Below are 24,584 nucleotides of genomic sequence, written 5' to 3'. Positions count from 1 at the left end.
AGTAAAAACATAGAAAAATAATACTTGAACGATATTTAAATTAAAATAAAAATAAAACAAAAAACGAATAATCGCCATTTTAGAATTTTAGTAAACAAATAGATAATATAAAAATAAATTATTCTCAGAAAGAAATTATCTAAAATTGGCTCGTATCCGTCGTAATGAGATAGATGTGAATGGGTTAAACTAAAACGGAAAAAAACTTCATCAAGCTGAAATTAAATTCTTTCAGGTCTCGTGATTTTAAAGGTGGTCGAGAAAAACTTTAATAAAACTTTAAAATACAGAAATATTTAAGTTAATATAATACGTTACAAAGCTTTTATTCATAAAAGCAAATCTTTAATTCTGACAGCCTCCGGCACAGCTTTTAGTTCGGAAAAGTTTCATAAGATCCAAAGAAAAGTATCTTCGCTGCATCTTGCATTTTATAAGGAAATAAATTTATTTATAAAAGAACTCATATCTCAAAATATTTTTTGCTTTTTACTGCTCGAACTCTACGGAGAGAGCAGTATATAATCCCTCGATTTTTTTCACTCCCCAAAATTCCCATCTTCCACCCTCCGGAGACCACTTTTCTTAACAAATCTTCACGTTTCAGAAGATTTCTGAGAAAAGTCGTTACACTGTTTGTCCGTCTGTCCGTCCGGCTGTCGCCAGCTCTAGAGGCCAAACGGTAAGAGATAGCGACTTGAGACCTTCGGGGGACCCCTCCCATAAGCCGATCCAAGGATCGTTAACATGCCCCTCATCCCCCCCACCCCTCCCCTTCCCCTCCAAAACTATGTTTTTTTTGGATTGCGTGAAAATGCGTCGTGTGATTTTTTTTCATTTTTGGATATGTTTTAAAGATTATCCAGGCGAACATTTCATCATAGTCCCTGGCGAGTGGCCTTCAAAATGGAAGCCAATTTCTTACTTTCACATACAAATGCGTATGGGAATTTTTCCGCATTCGTGATCGTTATGCTAAATATTTAAAAAGTGAGAAGTTTTTCCGTATTATAAGATACCTTTCCGTATGGAGGGATAAATATACTAAATTTTTGTTTAAATAAATTTTTTCCTTGGAGCACTGTGAGCTGAGTCCGAGATCAATTTTGGAATTGGCTTCAAATAGCTCCATATAAAAAGGCCAGCCGCCAAGCGCTTGATTTCGTCCATATACCAAAATACTGTTGCATCATTCCTAATAACGGTTTTTCAAGGTCAAAATTTAAAAAGACAATAGAGTGCGCATTCATCAAGCAAATGGGTCATGTTTGGGGTCGTTGGAAAGGTCTTGGAATTTCTGACAAAACTAAACCGGTTCCAATCGGTTTTGAATCGGTAATGAACCGGTTCATAACCGATAAAATTTTTTTATCTGAAAATCAATCTTATTACTTGTGAAACTATTTTCGGGGATCTTTTGAGAGATTTATGAATCAGTTTAAATCGGTTGAGAACCGGTAAACGGTAAATGATGCGAAAGTACTTTTGCTGTATAGCATCTAAGTCACGCGTTCGAGCATTTCGCAAAGCCTGGAACGCTTTGCCACCAGTTCCTTGCTCGATTTAATTTAAACTCTTAAGAAGAAGTTTATGAAAACTATCTTATAAAAAAGGGTCGATTAGGCTCTCTGCTTTTGGAAGATATCGAATTTAAAAATTTTCTGCCAATCACATTTTTTTTTTTTTTTTTTTTTTTTTTTAATAATAATAATAATTTATTTCTCTTTTATCATCTGCGGCTGCCGCCGACTTCACAACCGACTTCATCGGGCAAGACGGCAAGATTTCTCCCAGGATTTCCCGTATAAGAAAATTGTCCCTTGGGTTAACGATGACAAAATCACCCTTAAAGAGTTAAGAAAACAAAGCGAGGATCTCCAAATTAATTTTAATTTAGCTATTCAAAACAATAAATAAAAAAAAGTATTATTTTTATTTTATTTCTATTTTAAAATTTTTATTTTGAACTTTAACATGTATTAAAATACAATAATCTCGTATATAATAGTTGTTGAAATACGAATACTGGAGAACTAGTGAATTCTTTACATTGATGTTCACCGAATGCACCATAACACACTGCACTAAGTGACACTTTTAAACCTCACAAATCACGAACATTTTCTTTTAAAGGCGTTCCTTCTATAAATAGCATTTAGAACAGGGGAAAATTCTCTTTATATCAGATCTTCTATGGGAAAGTTACTGAACAGAACATAAATCACTGGGTGTTCTTTTTAAATCTGAAAGAAAATCAATAGTAAAGCTCCAACTTTGGTGCTGGTAATAGCCGTGTCATGACTTATAGTGTCTAATATTTAATTGATCCACTTGTCGATGGAAGGAACAGTGCCGAGTTGTTTGAATATTTAGAAAGGGATGAGGGAAAATCAATGAGTGGTGGGCTGGACAACAGAGTCCTCAGTTGTTCAGTCAAATCAGTTCAGAGTTGAGTGACGAGTTGTACAGTGGAATACCCATTGAGGAGGATTTTGTAATGACAATGATTTGCTGGATGCGGTGAAATGGAGCATTTGGGTGAGGGTGAAATAGCCCCGAGGACAACCGTAGCATCAGCCGGTCATTTAGTTAGTCAGAAAACTCCAGTGCTTTTCTGCACCAATCGAGGTCTCTTCCTCCGGACATCAAACGCTTCCCAGTATTCAGTGGACTTTTGCGACGTTGAGCGCTGGGTGAGTGAATCTTCCCACCCACAATTTTGTTTGGCCCATTGAGTTGTCATAGAGATACTTTGGATGTATTTTGCAGAACAGCAGTCGTATCACATCGATTGGACTAACACCTGATGCATCTGACGGATCATCTCTCAATCGTGACACATCCTCTGAGCCAAGATCAGACATTCGCATCGTATCTCAGAACAGTAGGTAAGTTGGTCGTTACCTTTCAAAATATCATGCACTCCATCCACTCAATCCCTCAATTGCGCTCCCACTTCATTTCCAAACGGTCTTGATTGCACACGCACCCAACCAGCCTCCCCAAAAGTAATTGGAGTAGTCTCACCTGATGAGGGTATAGATTTCTATAGCCTTTATATCAATCTCCGTCAACCAAGTTGAGAGGCCTCCAATTAGCGTGATGCCATTAAGGTCTCCTTCAGGAGTGCGGGCGACTGACACCGGGCGGGAAAGGGTGACAAATAAACATTATACAATTCTCACATAACTTTCTCTCTGGCAAAATTCTCCAAGTACATTTTACTATTTTCTCTCCCAACTCGCACCATCCATGCAACAAAGTAATGGAGAGTATATCTTGATGTATAACCAACTTCCGGAATGCTTGTGCGTTTAAATCCGTTTATGTGGAAAAACAATTTTTGTGATTACCAATAACGGACAAAGATCAAAAAAGAAAATTCAAAGAATACTCTTTACTAAAAAATCACCTGTTTAGAGCCTTTTACTAATATTGGAGAATTCTTTTGCAATAGGGTAACTGGACCAAATTTCAGACCAGTGGCAGCCAAAATCCCGAAAGCCAAAATTCCAAATGCCAAAATCCCGAAAGCCAAAATCCCGAAAGCCAAAATCCCGAAAGCTAAAATCCCGAACGCCAAAATCCCGAAAGTCAAAATCCCGAAAGCCAAAATCCCGAAAGCTAAAATCCCGAACGCCAAAATCCCGAAAGCCAAAATCCCGGAAGCTAAAATCCCGAACGTTAAAATCCCGAAAGCCAAAATCTTGAAAGTCAAAATCCAGAATGTTCAAAATCCTAAAAGGGATGAAATTATATGGAGGAAAATGTTTAGAATAATTTCCCAAGACACAGCAAGCGCGGGTACAATCGTGAGAGTAGCTGTGATACTTTTAAGAATTCGGGATTTTGGATTTCGGGATTTTGGCCCATTCGGGATTTTGACGTTCGGGATTTTGGCGTTCGGGATTTTGACCGGGACCCATTTCGGCCAGCTTGATTCTAATAGGTCCCTGCTCTTCCGGAATTCTACCAAAGTTTTTTCCACATCAACTCGTTCGTCAAAGCGACATTTTTTGTTTATTTTTAACATTGTATAATCTCCAGAATATGAAAAACACAAAAAAAAATCATGGGAATTTGAGGAACAAAAGAAGTGGCCGAAATTGCAAGCTGTCCGAAATGGGTCCCGGTAAGCTTGCAATTTCGGCCACTTTTTTTTGTTCCTCAAATTCCCATGATTTTGTTTGTTTGTTTGTTTTTTTTCATATTCTAGAGATTATACAATGTTAAAAATAAACAAAAAATTTCGCTTTGACGAACGAGTTGATGTGGAAAAGACTTTGGAAGAATTCCGGAAAAACAAGGACCTATGAGAATCAATGTGGACGAAATATTACCGAAAGCAGCGTCTATATTTTTATTACTGTTTCAAACTGAAATCAGATGTAGCTGTCCCTTTCTGTCAAATGAAATTGAAATTCAAATTGAAAATGAAATTGAAATTCTAATTTTCGTTTGACAGGAAGAGATAAATGTATCTTATTTTAGTTTGAAAGAATAAAAAGTAAAATTTCAATCGATTGAATTTCACTCAATGAAAAGATGTGCCAGTATCATTACATTCAACTATGCCAAAATTTGGTACATTTACCGTAATTATTTTTTCTTATTTCAATTTAGTCAGTAAAAAAATCAAATTGGTCCGTAAAAAAATCAATTCGGACCAACAAAAACCTACAAGTTATTGGAAGTCTCTTTTAAATTAGCATGATTTAACCCCTTTACATCTATCGGATACTATATACAATATTAAACTGAAACCACACGATTTTGGATAATTTATTTCTGCTCAATTGATATCCGAATTGCTGCCAGGAAAGCATTATTAGTTACTTTTGTTTTTCAATGACGTGGGAAAAATAGCCCGATAAAGGTAGTAAAACATTTTATTGCTCTTTTCTCGCTTTGCGGAAAGTCATGCAAAGTTTGTACCCTAAAGTCACGCACGGAAGATTTGACATCGCTCTCGATTTTGATAAAAATTCTTTTCATTCTTTTCTTGATTTGAATTCTATGTGCCAAGTTCTTGTATTATTTAGTTACACTATTTGAATAAATGGTGTTTGTAATGGCTTATGTAAAGAGATTCAATGATCATTGAGACACGTGTTTGATAGCGACTCCCCCTCCCCGGTCTCCTTTAATAGTGTTTTTTTCTTCTTTTCACAATAATCATTTATTAATCCGTATAATTCTATTTATTTGCAATGGGTTTAGGATATTTTGTTACATTAAGTAAGGGAAATCTTGGGCACACTAAAGTAAAGTGTCTAAAGAATTTCATTTAAGAAAAATGGCAAAGCTGAAGCTTACTTTCGGATTTTTTAACGTTACGCTATTTATCGGTTTCTTAGCAGTCCTGGAAAGTAAACAGATAGATATAGAGATTTGGTGTCTTTGAGGAAATCCTTATAGGTCAACCTTCATACCAAAGACATGATCTTCACTTACTTCATGTCCAGTACGAAAATTCTATAACAATAATGTTATACAATAAATTTTCGTGGGAAATTATGTAGGGGAATTCTGTGACAGTATGACAATATCATATGCCGAATTTAAAAATTTTAATGGTGGTAAATTCGAAAAAATTAATCGAAAATCAGATTCATATCAGCTACTAAGAGGTTCCCATAGCACCTTGCAATGGTCATTCGATATTAACTGGGCTTCAATGTTGTTTTGCTCCAGAATTTCCAAAGAAAATTTATCATATGACAATGTCATATTGCTACAGAATTCCCCTACTGGAGCAGGATAACATTATTATTCAGTCAGCATCGAATGGCCATTGCAATGAGTTCCATGAAGCTCTTAGTAACTGGCGTCAAACAATTATTGGATTAATTCTCACGAATTTACCACATAAAAATTATAAATTTGTCATATGACATTGTCATACTCTTGCAGAATTTCCCTACAGAACCATATTTGGAAAAGGCTTTGTTCGTTTTCGAAAATGACCTTGTATCATTCCTAATAACGGGTATTCAAGGTCGAATATTAATAAATAGAATATGAACGTATTTTTAACTGATTTGGAGCAAGTATAGGTTCATTGGAAATGTCTTGGAATTCCTTAGAAATTTGAGCCTGTTCCAAGTTCCGATCCGTTATAAACCGATAAATAATTTTTATGCGAAATGCTAGGGGAAGTGGGGCACCTTTAAAAGTGGGGAACCTTTGAAATTGGGATTTTTTTCCTATTTTTAAGTGGAATTAAGCCATATAGTGATGTAATTTAGCTTCTCAATCTGTCTGTGCAGCTAAATTATATCACGATGAGGCTCAATTTTATTTAAAAATAGGTGAAAATCCCAATTTCAAAGGTGCCCCACTTCCTCCTAATGTATTTCTTCTATGCAAATTTTAGGCAATGTTTAAGTCTGGTTCAAATTGTGATTTTATTTGGGTTTCAATTTGAAAATTGGATACTGGAAAAGCTTTGCCAACGTTAGAAGCAAATAGATTGACGCTATATAATCAAATAGATGAGTTTTGCATGGATGGTGCTCATTGTCCCCTTCGCACTAAACACCGTATCTTGCGCATGATTTTACATCCAAGCCTCCACTTTGCAATCTCTGCGAGAGCATTTGAGATTTCTCTGTGGAGCTGCAATGGAGAAAGTGGCGAATGTGGCTTTTTGGTGGCTGCAGAATACTCTCAGTTGGACACATCCATGAGCTCAGATCGGTCGTTCGGTCTGTCGGTGGATGGAATCTGTGACAGTTTCTTTTGCTGTGGACCCATCAAACAATTCCATTCTCTTACCCATTAATCGTGTGGGTGAATATGTGCCACAAGTAATCAAGCCGACTCGGTGAATTGTGCAATTTGCATTGAGAAACGAGGCACCACGAGAAAGGGAGACAATTCTCACAGTTATTGCTGCATTTTTGGGGATTTGTTTAAAGGTGAGGTGTATTTTTGGTCAGTTTTTTTTGTTTCATTTCCAACAACAGACCCAGACAAGGCAGGAAGTGGGTGTATGGGAGGCTCAAATAGCTCCATTTGGTGGCAATTCCTAATTAGAACGCTCCGTTTAAGTGCTCTTTTTGAGTCTGTGGGATTCACAAAGGCATAGAGAACCATCGACATAATAGTAACTTGGCGCGGAGAAAACCTTTGAACCTTGAGCAGAAAGTGTTTTTCCGGACGATGATGGTTAGGGGTGGGTGTAAAAAGGGAAGAAGAAGAGGATGGGTAGATCTCAGTCTAATGGATGGCGTTTACATCCCTTGTCGGTTGAAGGGTGTTGGGGAGCCTTTTAAATGAATTATCTAATTTTGATAGAAAATTTAATTACTTCGACTACCATCTCAATTGGGGGGGAATATCATTGTGGTGCTGGGGGTACAGTTTGTTTGGTTCAAGGAGCCTGGAGCAGCCTCCTTGTCAAATCAATACAAATTGTATTATAGCAAGAGATGTTGACTGACTTTAAGCATATATAAATTTTCCATATCAAAACTTATATAAATATTTAGTCACAAGCAGTTTGCTACTCTAATTTTCAAATTGATAATTGTGAATTTGAATCAAGAAACAAATTGAAAATAAATATTCTAATTTTCGTAATCCTTATATTCTCTTTCCTGATTAAGTTTTAGATTGTCAGGTTAAAATTTAATAACCTTAATCAATGGCAAGAGATAACCTATAAATTTTTCGTCACACTTATGTATTTACTTTTTTATTAAATATTTTTAATCTTTTATTTCATTTGCCAAAAAATACCAAATCTCAAGTTAGGACTCTTGACTGTGATTGTACTAACCTATATAGAAATCACTATATCGACTATATCACTATATCCCAATAAATTTATTTTAGGTTAGAATGAATTCGGATTTAAATAAACTTTAATAATTTTTTTTAAACACGTGAAAGAAATGTTTGTTCCTGTAGCTAAGTGTTTTAAAAATCGCATCCTAATAATATTTTCGGTTTTAAAGTAAGGCTCAAGATAATTTCACTAAAAATAGAAGTTTAATAAATAATTACCGAAATATTATAAAATTAACCCCACTTACAATTCTTAAATATTAGTACTTTGAAACATTTGACCATTGCTCAATTGATTTGGCTGAAATAATTTTTTATTAAATGTAAAATCTAATTTGTTAGGTTAAAAATTTTAAGAAATAGTAAATTTTTATCTCATATTAAACGAATAGGTATGAGTCGACTTTACATTTTTGACATATGAAACATCTTTTTCAAATTTTTTCAAGGCCCTTAAAATGGAATTTAGCAGATTGGGCAGTATTTTGGTAAAAATAATCAAGAAAAATTAATATTTGAGGGAGATGAGGATGTTTGGGACACTTTCTTATGTTTTAACTTTGAGACATTATTCCAAATAGCTAAGAAACTGTATTAAAATTTTATATGGATACAGATATGGACTTTAAAGAGAGAATTCAATTGAAGTCAGAAAATAAATAGAATTTCGTGGAAAAGAAAAATGTTTAATGTGTCGTTTTGTCCCAAACGTCCCCAGTCCGGAGCACCGTGGGACAAGAAAAGGATGTTAGGAACGTGGTTTTTCCTGGGATAGTTCAGTATTTCTAGCTAATAGGAGTTACAGCCCTGCATCATGTAATATCTCGGGAACAATCTCAATTAAAAAAAATCAAACTGTTCCACGCTACCCCTGTCCTAAACATTCTCTATCTCTCGTAAGTATCGAAATTAGAGAAAATTAAAATCAAAGTTATAAACCATATAAAACTTTTATTGATCATTTCGAATTATTTACTGACCAATCTGATTTTTTGAAAATGTTATTGAATTATCTAAAAAAAAGACAATAAAATAAGATTATTTGTCAGGAAATTATCCAAAGCCTATATTCAAAAGGGAGGTTTCCCCAACAAACTAGTATATTTCAATTTGATGACTAATAGAAAAAAAAATTGAAAAAGTTGGAGTACAAATTTTTCGACTTGTAATTTTCTTCGATAGTTTTCTTAGACTAAAAGTTTCACCAGGGATCCTCTCAAAAAGAATCATGATCTAATGACGCTTTTATCAATGCTCTTGGTCTTGGATGAAAATGATTCCTAAAGAATCGTGTAATGCAGTGATAATTTTAAAAGTTCCATAAATCAGGTAATTTCAGAAAGATTAACATTTAAGTGTATACTTCGGCAAAGAAAGTCATATTGTATTTAACTTAGAGAGGTTGCCATTTGCATTTTTAATGAAAATGTCGCAGAAGTGCAACTAATGCCAGTGGGGTAACTTTCTGATAAGCCCATTTGTCACTAATAATGAAAAAATATAACTGACATAACTGATGAAATTTGTTAAAAGAAATATCCCTTTAAAAATTCTATTCAACCCATTGAAAGTATCTCGCGGTGACGCATTTGGTCCTTTAAATTTAAATGTATCACAAAGGATTTAAAATGAACCTAATGAAAGACACCTTTAAAGTCTATTTCAGAGTCGAAATTCCCGAGCATAACTAGATAAGTTTTAGACTGGTTATTGGTATAAAGATAATTTTGCCTCACTGCATAAAAGAAGGGAAAGTGTCTTGGATTATGTGTGGTAATCGGAAAAGCAGTCAAAAATTTTTTTATATAGCAACTTTTAGCTAGCGACGCGTTTCGATTTATTTAAAATCTTCTTCAGGCTCTATAAACGAAAGATAGAAAAATTTTACAGGTTGAAAAATTTTTTCTATCTTTCGTTTATAGAGCCTGAAGAAGATTTTAAATAAATCGAAACGCGTCGCTAGCTAAAAGTTGCTATATAAAAAAAATTTTGACTGCTTTTCCGATTACCACACATATTACCATCCACAGTCGTTAAATCTTATCGTTGTCTTGCATTAATACAAAATGGTGTCTTGTACGAGATAATCGGTTTTGGCCTTGGCTAAATTCCTATTTGACCATGCAATCGATATATGAAATAGACTATAATCTATAACGAATTCTGACTGGTTACGTTCGAGAATTTGACCTCAGATTTCACCCCTGTATCCAGTTACAATAACCTTTACTCACAAATATTTTGTGAGTGCAGGCACAAATAACATATGATAATTTTGAAAATAATGCTTAAAACTTTTAAATAAACGACTAAATTTAATCGCTAGTCAATTGCTAAAAGTTATTGCTTATCAACGAGTTATTTTTCATATTTTGCATAAAGCTGGTAAAGTTCAAGTTAAAGATTGTCATTAAATTGGTTCAGTGACTATTATGACTAATGTAAGAATCTGGTCCCATTCAGCACAATATAAGAATTGAAATTTTAGTGAGAACAGTTTGGGATGCTTTCAAGAAAGTGATTTAGCTGCTCATGGTAAATTTCATGTTGTATAATAGCTTCAAGAAACTTCAAAATAATATAAGAAAAAAGTGATTTTTCAAACTAAAAAAGATGCTTTACATGAAAGATGAGCTTTTTACTTTTCTCCGTTTATTGATTGCGAAGTCATATCATCTGAAAAGCTTTACGCGCTTTGAAAACTTTTATACTATTCTAAAAAATTTCTTTGCAACTCCTAAGTTTTGATTGGATAATATTCAATTTTAGTGAAACATCAGTAAAATGTGCCTTGAAGGACTTTAGAAAATTGATGCACATGGATTTGCCACATGAAGCCAAGTTGTTACAGAGTCCATCACAATCTGAAAAGCTCCTAAATCTAAGTACATCTCATCAAAATTTGAAAAGCCCCCCCTAATCTCAAACGAAGGCGGATAATAGAAAACTGTGCAATTTGTCTCTCTCATCTTGCAAATAATCCTTTCCCATTGAACAAATGAATTGGTAATTCGGGACTTTTTTCGCCACTCTCCGGTTGCATTTCAGCAAATAATATACCATCCCAGGATGGATTTTTATTTCCGCGTCTACTTCCCAAGCAATATGCCATGGGAATTTGGTACAAAATCAAACAGACAAATTAAATTCTGAAAGCGAGCTGGAGCTGCAAATTGACTCCCTCGTGAGGCAAATTGATTGAATTGATGAAATTGGATGGAGGATGAATGTGTATATAGTTGAGGTGTCTGATTTACCTCCCTTTTCGCAGATGCACTGGCGCGTCCTGATGATGGTGTGGCGGCGGAAGTTGTATGTGATGGGGTGCGTCACGGTGCTGGTGGTGGCTGCATGGGGTTGGGCAACTTTTTCGTTGATTGGCACCCCCACAGCCACAGATGACGGTGTGAAAGTGCTCGAAGGAGCTCACACTGAAAGTCAAGGACTCTGGCAGCGTCTCACAATTTTCAGACGTGATCCAAAGCCAGCACTAGATAGTGGGGTAAAGTTTGTAAAGCCAACAGGAAATATTCCGCCCAAACCGCAATCGGACTCAATGATGAGTAAGCTAGACAATCTCTTCTCCAGCAAGTATGTGGAGAAGCTAAGGAGTTTAAAGGTGCCGGATAGGGAAGATATTGCTTGGAGGAGGAAGGCAATTGAGCAGAGAGCAGCGGCAGATAAGCAAATGTACTATGACCATGAACTGCAGCGGATGGGAGTTCCAGTGATTAAGGGAATTGGGCCTGATTCTGGAATTACACCGCCGAAACAGCGTTTAGTCCATTTGGATCTCAAAGGAGCTCCTCCCAAAATTCAGTATCTGAAGCGTCTTATTCCTATTCTAAAGTCCCTGGGAGCTACTGGACTCCTTCTCGAATACGAAGACATGTTTCCCTACACCGGACAAATTGCAAATATTGCAGCTCGCAATGCTTATGCCCGGAATCGGCTGCTGGATTTTCTGCAAACTGTCAAATCTGCCGGATTGACTGTGATGCCCCTGGTGCAAACTTTTGGCCACATGGAGTTTGTCCTCAAGCTTCGAGAGTTCCAGGATATGAGAGAGAAACCAGAATCTCCACAAGCTCTCTGCCCAAGTTTCAACAAGTCCCTCCTGTTTGTCGATGAGATGCTCTCCCAAGTGATCAACTTCCACATGAAAGTTGACGAAGCTGCCAATTTGGACGACGACGGAGGAACAACATCCCTGAAGCCCCATTTCAGAGCCATCCACATCGGTTGCGATGAAGTGTACCGAATGGGGGAGTGTCCAAGATGCAAGGATAAGTCCAAGTAAGGCTTTTTGAAATTACAATAACTTTCCTTCACAGAAAAAAAATATTTTGTGAAATTGTTCGTAAATGTTTGTGAAATATGGCAAACTTACGAAATGCTCGTGAATCATATAACCCACAAACAAGTTCGTAAAATTTTGTAATTTTTTCACAAACATTGTTCGTAAAATGATCATTTGACGAACATTTTTTGTACTTTTACAAACATTTGTTCGAAAATGTTCGTAACACAACAAAATGTTCGTAAAATTTTGTCATTTGTTCGTCAATTTTTGTTTGTCTGGCAAACATTTACGAACAAATACGAACAAATGACAAAATTTTACGAACATTTTGTTGTGTGTTTACGAACATTTTCGAAAAAAAATTTGTAAAGGTACAAAAAATGTTCGTGAAATGATCATTTTACGAACAATGTTTGTGATAAAAGTACAAAATTTTACGAACTTGTTTGTGGGTTATACGATTCACGAGCATTTTGTAACTCCGCCATAGGATTTCACAAATATTTTTTTCTGTAAAAAATATTTGTATAAAACTTCCTTAACTTTTTTTAATCGGGTTTATTAGGTATGGAAGCTAAACCATTTATTGAAACTGTGAAAAATTAATGATTGAATTTTTAATGAATTCCAAGGAAAGTTTTTAATTCGATTCTTACGGCCAAGTGTATTTTTATGTCCTCAAACCATTACGATAACAAGCGCGTGAAAATTTTAAAGATATGTTCCATTTTTAGTGAGATTGCGTGCGCGAGCTTTAAATTATTTTTGATAAATTCAAGAGTTAGCGTGTTTTTCCAAACTAACACATTTTGCTGATGAATCATTATAAATAGATTGTTTGCCTGAAATAAAATATTTATTCTGTATGAAAATGCTCAATTTTCAAAATTTGCCATAAACAAAATTTCTCTTAAATAAATTTTCAATGTAGATGATAAATTGGGGAAAATGCTTCAAATAAAATCCCCGGATTTGTGTTTAGATTGCCAACCTCACACGACATCTCAATTAAGACAATTTAATTGTCGGTGATAAGTTAACGAAATCTGCTAACTGAAAGTTTTAGCGCAAAATATCAAGCAGTTGTAATTCCACTCAACTGCAAAACTACAAATATTTCGAAAGTTCACATCTAGTGGGAAAGTTATTTATTGGCAAAACTCACCACTAAACAGGACATTATTATTTCTCAAGTCAAATAGCACGAACTTTTGGGAATATTTTGCACTTTCCTGTTTTTTTCCTGTAAATATTTGTAGACTATGGAATGTGCCAAAAATGTTTGATGGAACTTATGTTCATACTCGTAACATTTATTATTCCATTGAGAAATGCAGAGGTGCTAAATAAATCGGTATCATGAATTTAATTTCCTCTTTTTAAAAACTGATTTAAGTGTTTCACATTTTATTCACTTTGTTTTAAAAAGTCATATTTTAAGAGTGGCTGAGATTTGGTACGAGACCTAGTCCATTAAAGAGAAGAATGTCCGTGACTTCCACGAAATTTAATTTACCTTCCGGATCCGGACAGCTTGGATATTTCCTCCAGGCATGCTGCTCTAGATAGTCGGCTAACCAATATAAACTTTTCTTGTAAAAAATAATATTCCTTAATATCTCAATTTGTGAAGGCTCGAAGGACCAAATTGATGAAAAGAAAGGCTATATCTTTAATATTTTAATTTAAAAGAATCTTTTATGTTTTTAATTAGCTCCTCATGAACGGCCACCTTCCTCATTCGATCTCAACCAGTGATTCCCTTACGAGAAACGTTCCGGAATTTAACTACTTTTTAAGAATATTATCCCCTATCCCCTGCAGCTTGATGAGATTGTGGAAAATACTGTTGTGACTTTACCTTCGGGAAAGAAGAGGAATAAGATTATTCTATCCCACGATGTCGCCGAAGTGGATAATTGTTGTAGGTGGCTGTATCCAGTAAAACCAAACACAGATATTACTTTATTTTAGATCGTTCTTCAACTTTTTATTAGAACAAATGACTATTATGAGAATTGAATTACAGAGCGTCTGAATCGATTAAAGAACAAAGATAGAATGAATGAGAAGAATGGCGGCCACTGGCAAGAGACTTCTTTTATGGGTGCCAGTGGTGTCAGTTTTGGCGCCCTCTAACAGATACCTACAACGAATTTATAATAAGGGGTGACAAAGCGTCAGAGGCTTTGTGAGCTGCTCGAACTCCCGAGAAAGAGCTTTGTCTTATGCCCTAGACACACTTACGACTTAAACCGAGAAACGACTTAGTGGAAAATGATGGAAATTAGTGATTCCAGCAACGGTTAACCGGTTTCGAAAAACCGGTTAACCGCCCTATTTTGGAGACGGTTTTAAAACCGGTTTTTAGATATGAAACCGGTTTAAAACCGTCTTTTTAGAGAACTTTTAAAATTTCTCTAAACTCTAAAAATTAAATTTGTAAACTTGCCGAGGGACACTTTCAGGATGCACCTCTAGTCCTGTCAATAACCTAAAACAGTCTGCAGTCCCAATCCCAAGAAGGGCCTCATCAAGCCTACCCAACATGTTCTCCTCTCTCCTGATAGCACCATCTATCGTATTCACCGAGTCACAGTAACGATCATTCCGAATTACGTTTACAAGTTTATTTATTGAAATTCAAGATATACTGCAAAATATTTCCTTGACTTTAGAAGAGAACCTGAAGTCCAGTATGATTCTAAGTGTAATCTGTAGTACGGCACTATGTTAATAATATATGCAGGATAGTAGTAATGGGTTTCCTGTACGTTTCTTCCACTCTTGAAAAGAATTATTTGCTTAAAGGTTATCGGAAATTATTTCAGAACTTCTTCACTTGAAAATACATTATCTTTTAAACCGTAGTTAAATATTTACAAGACTGAAAATCAATTGTATACTGAGAATAAAATTGTAAACTATTTTGTACAATCTTGTAAAATATTGTTTTATGTGTAGAGATTTATATTAAATTGAGATTTTTATTAATTCTTGCTGTATTTTTACTACATATCTTATTATACCCAAATTCACCAAAATTGTTACACAAGATTCTTGTAACATTTTTGTCAAAAACTCGTACTTATTAATTTCTCAAACGGTGGAGTATAAATCCCCAGAGATTTCGTTTTATTTTATTTTATTTATTTTTTTTCAAAATGCCTATGGAATATTTTCTGTGAAATTATTTGTGAATTTGGTGCAAATTATAATCATGATTTCCATGATATAAGTATAATACCATGTATGCATTGGCATGTTTCTGTAGAGAATGATCTAAAAAATTCACTTTAGAAATCATTCCCGACCGAAAAATCTGCATTTTTTGTTAAAAAAAAAGAATAATTTTGACAATACATTTACAAGATAATGCAAAAATAAAAACTATAACGGAATATAGGTAGCGATTGAAGTTTCCAAACGTAAGTTTAAGAAGATTTAACTAGTCATAGGATTTTGAAAATAAAGAGGAAAACTCTTAAGGTTTGTTCGCCAAAACATTTACTATATTTTTTTCCAAGATCTAGAATAAAATTTTTAAGTATTTCCTCATTAAAGATTGTCAAAAATGACAGCTTTTATAACCAAAAATAGTTATTTTTACGGCAATCTAAATACATTGCATTTACTTTTCCATGGTATATTATTATTGCAAAACCTCTCGGTAATTTTTCTGCACTCTGAAATTTTCTGAACTATTTTAAAATATTATTTTAAAAACAAAATAAAGCAATTAATAAGTTCTAATTTAACTGAGAAAAAGAAAATATTTGTGTGTTAAACATTACATCAAAGTTTAGGTTCTGAAAAAAATGTTCAAAATTCAAATGTTCCTAATCCTAAATGTGAAACCGGTTTTAACCCGGTCAGAGTCAACCAAAACCGGTTAACCGTATATTCTAAAAACTCGGTTATTTGGAATCACTAATGGAAATGCACTTTAACCATTAATTTCTAATATATGTAATTACGTCAAGCCGTCTCTCGGCTAATCCTCATGTCTGTCAAGGCCCTTAAATTCCTTTTCGCAATTTTTTCTGGTGCATTTAAAATTATTGTCCAATTTAATTTGTCTGTAAATCACCTAAAAACCATTTTGAAGTTGAAAATTGTTCAAGAAGGTTTCAAAAAATTATAAACCTTTTAATTAATTAATTGACCAAATCGGATGAAAATTAAGCTTTTGACCTTGAATAATTCAAGATGGCGAATTTTCCGGTGATACGTGTCTAAGGACGAAATGTTCAGCTGGACTACCTCCAAAACATATCCAAAAATGAACGAAATCGTCAGGGCCAATTTTTTAAAAAGTCAAAAAAAAACATGTTTTTGGAGGGAATAGAAGGGGTGGGGGTAATTTGTGTAACTTAGTTCGATAGAAAATGTTAACTTGTAGGGGGGGGGGGGTCACCGAAGACCGGAATTCAATATCTCTTGCCGTTTGGCAGATAGGATTGTGAGAAGTTGAAAAAAAATCGATTGTGGAAACTGCTCTCTCTTAGAGTTCGAGCAGTTAAAATATCTTAGCTCAGCTGGGATCCTGCAAAAAATATCCTAGATTTGGACATCCTTATAGTTTGTAATCATCCACAAGAATCGGATTTTTATCGATTCTAAATAGTCCAAAAAAATTCTTTTTCCCATTGGGCACCTCGAGTCCCAAAGAGACGAAAGAGTTAAACAGAATAAGAATCACATAGAAATTCACAGATTATAGGAAAATTACTAATTTAAGTAACTACTTGTTCCCAGTTCACCTTTTCCGCATTTTTTTTTAGCAAAGATAAATTTCTTTCCAAAAACTGTTATTGAAAGATATTTGATAAGGACATATTTTTTCGAGAGAGAGGAAAACAGTCTTCGGAAAAGTAATCAAGTGGTAAATTTCCTAAGGGATTGTTCTGATTAGGAATCCCTCTTCTAAAGTCTCCATGGAGCTCGTGAAAATGAAAATATTCGCTTTTTCAGATTTTTGTCCTCGTCTTTTCTACTAAATTATTTTATATTCGTTCCTTTTATTAAAGGAAATAACTTCTTTAATTAATTTATAATTTATGAGATTTTTAGAGATTTTTTACTGTATCTTATTAAAAAAGCAAATATGAAAGAGTGAAAAATTCTTGTAGAACGATAAACAGATAAAACTAAGGACAGCCATAGTCAGGCGAATTTCTTTACGGTGCAAGGAATGTAAATGTCGGATCAAATTCTTCAAACATGGTATAAAAAATATGTTCTCTCCTTTGAGAGAAGCTTTACTTCCTTTGTTGATGTTCGGCTGCATTATTACTAACTATAAAAGTATTTTAGTATTTGTGTTACAATTAGGTGTGATTCCTTCTAATCACACCTATTGTAATCCTCGGATTTTCTCAAAGTGCTCTAATCGAGCTGAAATTCACAGGGTATATGTTTTGAACATCCCTGATGCCGAAAATCATAAGCCGGCAAATTCGGGTCCGGCTGCCGTCCGGCCGTCCGTAGGACGCAATATCTCTGGTTTGGATAGAGATATCTTCATACATTTTTTTTTAAATATATCTACGCGTGCGTCCGACGATTTCTGTGCTATTAGTTTTTTGAAAAACCGGTTCTAAACCGGTTAAAAATCACGTTTTGTAGTTTATCTCGAAATGTAGGTATGCGATTTTGAATTTTTTATGTTTATGTTGTAGTCCAGAAAATTTAGACCAATTTAACCGCGATTTCTTTCGTGGATCTTCGCGAGGCGCGAATTTTTTCGCGGATTTTCATGATGTGTGAAATTTTTCGCGTATTTTTGCGGGGCTTTAAATTTTTCGCAGATTTTTGCGGGTCGCGTATTTTTTCGCGAATTTTCGCGGGGGCGAATTTTTTCGCGGATTTTCGCTGGGCGCGTAATTTTTCGCGGGTCGCGTATTTTTTCGCGAATTTTCGCGGGGCGCGAATATTTTCGAGGATTTTTGCTGAGCACGAATTTTTCGCGAATTTTCGCGGGGCGCGAATATTTTCGAGGATTTTTGCTGAGCACGAATTTTTCGCGAATTTTCGCGGGGCGCGAAATTTTTGCGGATTTTCGCGGGGCGTGAAATTTTTCGCGGATTTTCCCGGGGCGCGAAATTTTATACGGATTTTCGCGAGGCGCGAAATTTTTCAGATTTTCGCGGGGCGCGAAATTTTTCACGGATTTTCGCGAGGCGCGAATTTTTTCGCGGATTCTCACAGGTCGCTGACAGAGGTTCTAAACGGACGTAAAGTTTGAGGCCTCTTTCATAGTTTCCGAGATAATCGACTTTAAAATTTTCAGACACTTTTACGCATTTCGCATTTAATTTCTTTCGTTTTAAAGTGAAATTTTGCACATATAAATCTTGAAAGAGGCTCTATGTGGATGTAAAGTTTGAGTCCCCTATCTCTCATAGTTTCCGAGGCAATCTACTTTAAAGATTTTCAGACATTTTTATGTATTTCTCATCCAATTTTCCTCATTAATAACGATAATAAGTTACATACAATTTAAACGAAATTTGCATTATTTATGTATAAATATCGTTCAAGTTTGCCACAATCCGAATTTGCAACGAAGGAATCACACCTCTATAAACTGATCTAGGCTTATCACTGGCGTTTACTGCTAACTAAAATTCTACTGAGAGATTTAATAAATTCATCGCAATCGCTTTATTATTCATCCTGTATATAACTCGAGAAGTAATTGGATGAATGAAATTCTATTTTGAGACAGGCGAGCAAGAGGGACAGTTGCCACAGCTAAATTTAAAATATCGTTTAAAATTAACCCGATTCACATATCGATTGTTGTGGAGGGTCATCGCTGAGGCATTAAATGATGCATATTGAGATTCTTCCATGTATCAAACCTTGAGCCTTCTTGAATTTCCAGGCATGAACTCTTCCTATCGCATGTTTCGGCTGTAGCGACCCGAATAAAATCTCGCTGGCCAGGATTAGATGTTGTCATTTGGGACGACATGATGCGCCAAATCCAAGTTCTTGATCTCCAGGATTTTAAATTGGGCGATTTGGTGCAGCCAATGGTTTGGGTTTATGCTGAGGATGTCTATCGATTTGTCTCACCGCAAACTTTCGACAAATACTCAATGGTTTTCCCAACAGCCTGGGCTGCATCTGCCTTCAAAGGTGCCCATGGCGAAACCCTTATGCTGCCACCATCGCGTCGTCATCTGGAGAACACCCTCAAGTGGTTAACGGTGATCCAGAGTGAAAATTCACGCTTCAAAGGTACAGTAAATCAGAAGAATCCACTTCAATTTATTCTTAAGACTTCCTATTTAACGAGAATTAATTGGAATGTCACTACAATTAAAATTTTTGTAATTGAACGGCTTTGCGGGGATTCAAGAGAAAATCAATGGATTTTCATTCTCTAAGTTTCTCAGTCCTTGGGCGTTCTGAAGAGAATGTCTCTTCATTAATTCAATGGGGATATTCATTGTTTTCCTTGCATATAGGAGGAATCCAGGGTTTAGCACTCACTGGCTGGCAGCGATATGATCACTTTGCCGTCCTCTGCGAGCTCTTGCCCGCAGCCTTGCCGAGTCTAGCCGTGAGCCTGGCCACTGCCTCAATGGGCTACCTAGAGACAAATGGGCACAAAAATACCATTCTCAGTGCCCTTTCATGTCCTGAAAAATCAGCCGAGAGCCTCCATCGACGTCCTTGGCTGGACTTCCATCAGGATCCGGACATGTCCTTCTTCGCGTGGTGCATGTTTCCGGGCAGCACTCTCTTTCGGTATTCTCATCGACTCCTCACAGCCGTGGCTGAGAGCAAGGACTACGTGGAGAATATCAAGTACAAGCGTGGTTGGCTCACTGACTACAACATCAAGCACAACTTTACGTCTCCTGTGAGAGTGGCTGAACTCGTAGAGCATGCCACAAAGCTCAAAGGCTCTCTCATCACCTTAGCCAAGAACGCGTCCGATGTCATGATGGACATTTACGATAAGGTAAGCAGAAATAATGATTTCTTATCTAAAATAATTCTTTTAATTGTTCAAACTTCATAGGGAAAGCACTATGATCCCTCGATTTTGAGTTTATTTAGACTCCTTATGCCCAGCGCACAATAACATTTGTTTTGTAAACATGTTTTTAACATTTCAATGAGAGTGAGTGAGACCTAGATCTAGTCATCTTGCTCACTCTCATAGGAAGTTTTGAAAACATATTTACAAACAAGAGTTATTGTGCGTTGGGCATTACCCTCCAAGCGATCATATTTTTGTGGAATTTTGCAAATCTGAAGATTCAAGTTTTTTTTGACGCCACGTTAATTGTTTGCCTGTGTGTCCGGTCGTTATCACGCCTAGAGCCCAAACGGTTAGATATGGAGACTTAGGATCTAAGGGGGATCCCCTATACACTGAGAGAAATCCGAAAAAGTTAAAATAACATTCCGGAAATATTTATTTTACCCTGCATTATTGATCCGAAATTGGTGTAAATATTACCCTTTTTAGGTGTATTAGGGGTTAAAGTTACCCTTTTCATGTTAATTTTACCCTTAAAAAGGTGTAAAATTAACATTAATTAAAATTAATTAAAAATTAAAATTAATTCAAGATTTTGGCCCATTCGGGATTTTGGCTTTCGGGATTTTGGCGTTCGGGATGTTGACTTTCGGGATTTTGGCGTTCGGGATTTTGACCGGGACCCATAGTTTCATCCCTTTCAGGATTTTGAAAATTCGGGATTTTGGCTTTCGGTATTTTGGCTGCCACCGCATTAACATGCCCCTCATTTTCTCCACACCTCACCAAAACCATGTTTTTTGGGATTGCTCGAAAAAACATAGTGCGATTTTTTTTTACAAAAAATCTGTTGAATAATAACGGTTTTTCAAGGTCAAAGGTTTAAAAGGCTCCAGAAAGCGTATTTCTCAACCGAATGGTATCACTTTTGGGCTGGTTGGAAAGGTCTTGGAATTCTTGACAAGCCTAAACCGATACCAATTGGTTATGAACCGGTAATGAACCGGTTCATAATCAATAAAAAACTTTTATTCAAAATTCAATTTTACTACTCTTGAGGTATGTTGGGCAATGTTTTGAGTGATTTATAAATCGGTTCAAATCGGTTGGATTTTGGTAAACGGTAAATGATGTGAAAGTGCTTTTGAGGCATAACATTTAAGTCACGCGTTCGAGCACTTCACAGTCTTGGACGCTTTGCTACCCTCTTTTTATTGAAAAAAAAAACTGTATTAACCAATAAAAAATGTTCATTTTTAACACTGTTAAAAGTCCGAAGTGGCATTTTATGCCAATTTATTTTCTTATACTTTACTTTAACGAAAAATCGTTTTAATGTAATAACACATTCAATTGTGCATCATACGTAAATAGAAGATAATTTATTTAGTGATATTTTTGTATGAAAAAGTTATTAAAAACTCATTTAAATATGAAATAATGTTTAAAATGCTAAGATGTCTGGCATATTTTAAAAATCTAATAGATATTTTTTAGTATTTAAATTACACAGTAAAAAAAATGTGTAAAATTTTACCACTATAATAGTGCAAAATCGACCATTTTAGTTGTTTAATTTAAAAATGTTTAAAAAATGCACAACATTTTGGTAATTTATTGTCACGTGATTGAAAATTACCATTATTATAGTTAAAAATTTTCAACCATGTTGTTTAATTTGAAAATGTGTAAAATTTTAACACGATAATAGTGTGAAATCGAATAAATTAATTATTTAACGATCTGTGTAAAATTTCTCACTATTATAGTCATAAAAAGTTTTCAACAATGTTTTATGATTTAAAACTGTTGAAAAACTCTAAAAATTACCACTATTATAGTATAATTATAGTTTTTCACATTATTATAGTGTGAAGAAATACACAATTTTATGGTATTTTTTGTCACATGATCAAAAATTAACACTATTATAGTTTGATCATAATTTTTCACACTATTATAATGTTAAGCCTTGTGAATTCAACCAAGGTTGTTGAATTTTTAAAGAAAGGTTGTGTAAAAATTGTTGAATATCCATTTAAGACATATACTTCAGTCGAAGGATCAGACATATACTTTTGGATCAGGAAAATATCATGAAATCAAAATTCACTTCCCTTTCTTTCTTAAAAGTTTTGCATATGTCTATCCTATTCTTTTACTCTCTTCTTCTTCTTCTTTTGAACATCACATCAAATTAAACATAGTTCACTTCAATTTTGAGTCCGAAAGAGTGGGATAAGACTAATGCAAATCTTTCGAGAAAGAAAAGCACGCGAATTTAGACTTCATGAAATTTTCCTGATGTAAAAAGTGTGCCGGAGCCATTAACTTTCAAATTTCAAATGATAAAATACACAAAAATACTGGAAAATTTGGGCATTCTAAAAATATTTTTGTGAATTGTGTCTTTCAAAAATTAACCTTATTTTTTAGAAAAACGTCCTTTTCTATACTAAAATTCAAAGAATTCTAATGAATTTTTACTGCACGCGGCCTCATGTTTAAAATGTCTTTTCAGCTGTTTTATTATAAAAAAAACTACCTTTCAATAAAGAGGTCTGATTCTTTAATTTTGAAAAAATTTGGGGTTATGTACTTTCTAACCTCCAAAAATAATGTTATGTCGTCAAATGATATTTTTAAGTTCCGTCTCTTTTATGAAAACATCCCTTGTACTTAAGAAATGTTTGCAGAAAATTGAGTAGTTTTTTTTTTGTGAAATTGGTCAAATTTATTTAAAAAAAATAATGAAATATTCTTCGCGAGAAAAAAAATTATGAAGTTATGAATCATTTTGACATTGTCGTTTTTAGTTTAAATTTAAATTGATTTCTGACTAATCTCTTTACCTTTTTATGAATCAAAACTGATTTTATTTACTGAGCAACAACTTTTTTTGACAAATGGTAAACAATTTTATGTCTTCAGAATTATAAAATCATTTCCGACGCATTTTAAGTGTCTTATGATTTTTTGTCCAATCTGTTCGCTTTTTAATATTAGAATTTCATTCATCCAGTAGAAATTGAATAACATTTAAATCCGTCTTTGTCGTAATTAAAAATTGGAATTCTCTTTGAGTAAAATTCATAAAAGTTCAAATTTTAAAATGACCTTTAAAGGCTTATTCGTAATCCGATAACACTAACCTAAAATTCAGTTAGATATTAAAGAATATTTCAGAAATTTCTAAAGAGATTTCGGTGCAATAAGATAAAGGTTAAATAAAAGTATCCAGAAAAATGTCATACAGTGCCCGCTCTTTAATCCGGATCGGCGTAATCCGGACGAGTTCTCGACGGTTACATATAAAATAATTTTGAGGTTATGTATGCATGTCTGTTCACCAATGAAAATGAGCTAAATTCAATTTGGTATGATGTTTAAAAGAAGAAGAAGAGTGCGAGAGGATGAGATGGACATATGCAAATCATGTGAGAAAGAAAGGGATTCGAATTTCGACTTCATGAAATTTTCCTGATTTAAAAGATGTGCCGGAGCCATAAAAAATTAAATTCAATCATTGAAAACAATTCAAATTATTCTCTAATCTTTTGTAAATATTTTCCTAACGTTTCTTTCTTTTATTTTTTGAAATCCACTCCTTTCCTCAAATTACGTTCCTAAAGGTTATGTTACTTTGAGGTTATGTCACTTTGAGGTTATGTTACAATAAAATCACAAATTTTCCCGCCATTTTAGAAAATTCCTTCACAGATTTTTGCTTTCTATTTGCAGTTTACGATTGAGGAGTTTATTGAGCAACGTATCAATCCTGTCGTAGATGAGCTCAACGGACTTCTATCGGCTGCTCAGCGCTTAGGAGCTGTTAAAGTCTGGCCAAGGCGTCCTCTGCCATACATTCGCATCATCTCAGACATCAAATCTCTCTCGAATAGCACCAAAAAATCCACCCATTGAGCACACAAAGTCAAATACCGCAACATTAGGACACAAATTTGCCACATCTCATAAGCAATAACAAAAAAAATACGTGAAAAATGTGTTTTTTCTATATAGAAAAATTTGGCGAAAAATTTTAACAAAAGAAAAATTAACTATAATATCTAACGTATTGTGAGTGTTTTAGGTAAAAAAAAAGAAGAAAGATAACATTTTAAGAATAACTAGTTGAAATCTTTGGAGGCGTTTTCTTTGCTCGTAGAACTTTCATCGGTTTGGATGAATTGTAACAAAAAAAAGTATTGTATAAATGTGGTTTCATTTGTTAGATATAAAACATTTAAAAATGGAAAAAAATGTTGGTTGGACAAATTGGGCATGAATATCCTTATTCCCAAAGTATTTTAGTTGACGAAGGATTTTTGTGAAACAAAAAAAAAGACACTGAAAGACTGATATTTTAAATTGATATTGAGTTTATGTGTTACATTTAAACTTGTATTACCAAATATTGTGAGAAAATAAAGGTGAAATTCTTCAATCTATACTCGAGAGATGTCAGCAGGACTCATTATTGATTTT

General features: G+C 34.6%; 1 protein-coding gene across 3 annotated transcripts; it reads left to right on the top strand.

The window, feature by feature from the left end:
* The first annotated feature begins 1,692 nt into the window (after positions 1-1,692).
* Positions 1,693-24,547, top strand: LOC129806333 (hexosaminidase D). 3 transcript variants are annotated; one of them, XM_055854896.1, is made up of 6 exons: positions 1,693-2,693; positions 2,775-2,888; positions 11,063-12,087; positions 18,984-19,342; positions 19,573-20,072; positions 23,838-24,547. In XM_055854896.1, exons 3-6 carry the CDS (start codon positions 11,063-11,065, stop codon positions 24,018-24,020), a joined length of 2,067 nt encoding a protein of 688 aa, XP_055710871.1. In that variant the 5' UTR covers positions 1,693-2,693; positions 2,775-2,888; the 3' UTR covers positions 24,021-24,547. The 3 variants fall into 3 exon arrangements, with proteins under 3 accessions (XP_055710871.1, XP_055710863.1, XP_055710854.1); XM_055854888.1 differs by having other exon boundaries at positions 2,330-2,693; positions 2,770-2,888; XM_055854879.1 differs by lacking the exons at positions 1,693-2,693; positions 2,775-2,888 and adding an exon at positions 6,607-6,920.
* The last annotated feature ends 37 nt before the right edge of the window (positions 24,548-24,584 follow it).

The sequence above is a fragment of the Phlebotomus papatasi genome, chromosome 1, assembly GCF_024763615.1.
Source record: "Phlebotomus papatasi isolate M1 chromosome 1, Ppap_2.1, whole genome shotgun sequence".
NCBI lineage: Eukaryota > Metazoa > Arthropoda > Insecta > Diptera > Psychodidae > Phlebotomus > Phlebotomus papatasi.
This window is presented reverse-complemented; position numbering and strand designations above follow the sequence as displayed.

Bases quoted from the DNA above. Each gene is read 5' to 3' on its own strand.
- LOC129806333 (XM_055854896.1), top strand. From the start codon at position 11,063: ATGCACTGGCGCGTCCTGATGATGGTGTGGCGGCGGAAGTTGTATGTG. The intron at 12,088-18,983 runs GTAAGGCTTTTT...TTGAATTTCCAG, and splicing joins AGATGCAAGGATAAGTCCAA to GCATGAACTCTTCCTATCGC. The intron at 19,343-19,572 runs GTACAGTAAATC...CCTTGCATATAG, and splicing joins TGAAAATTCACGCTTCAAAG to GAGGAATCCAGGGTTTAGCA.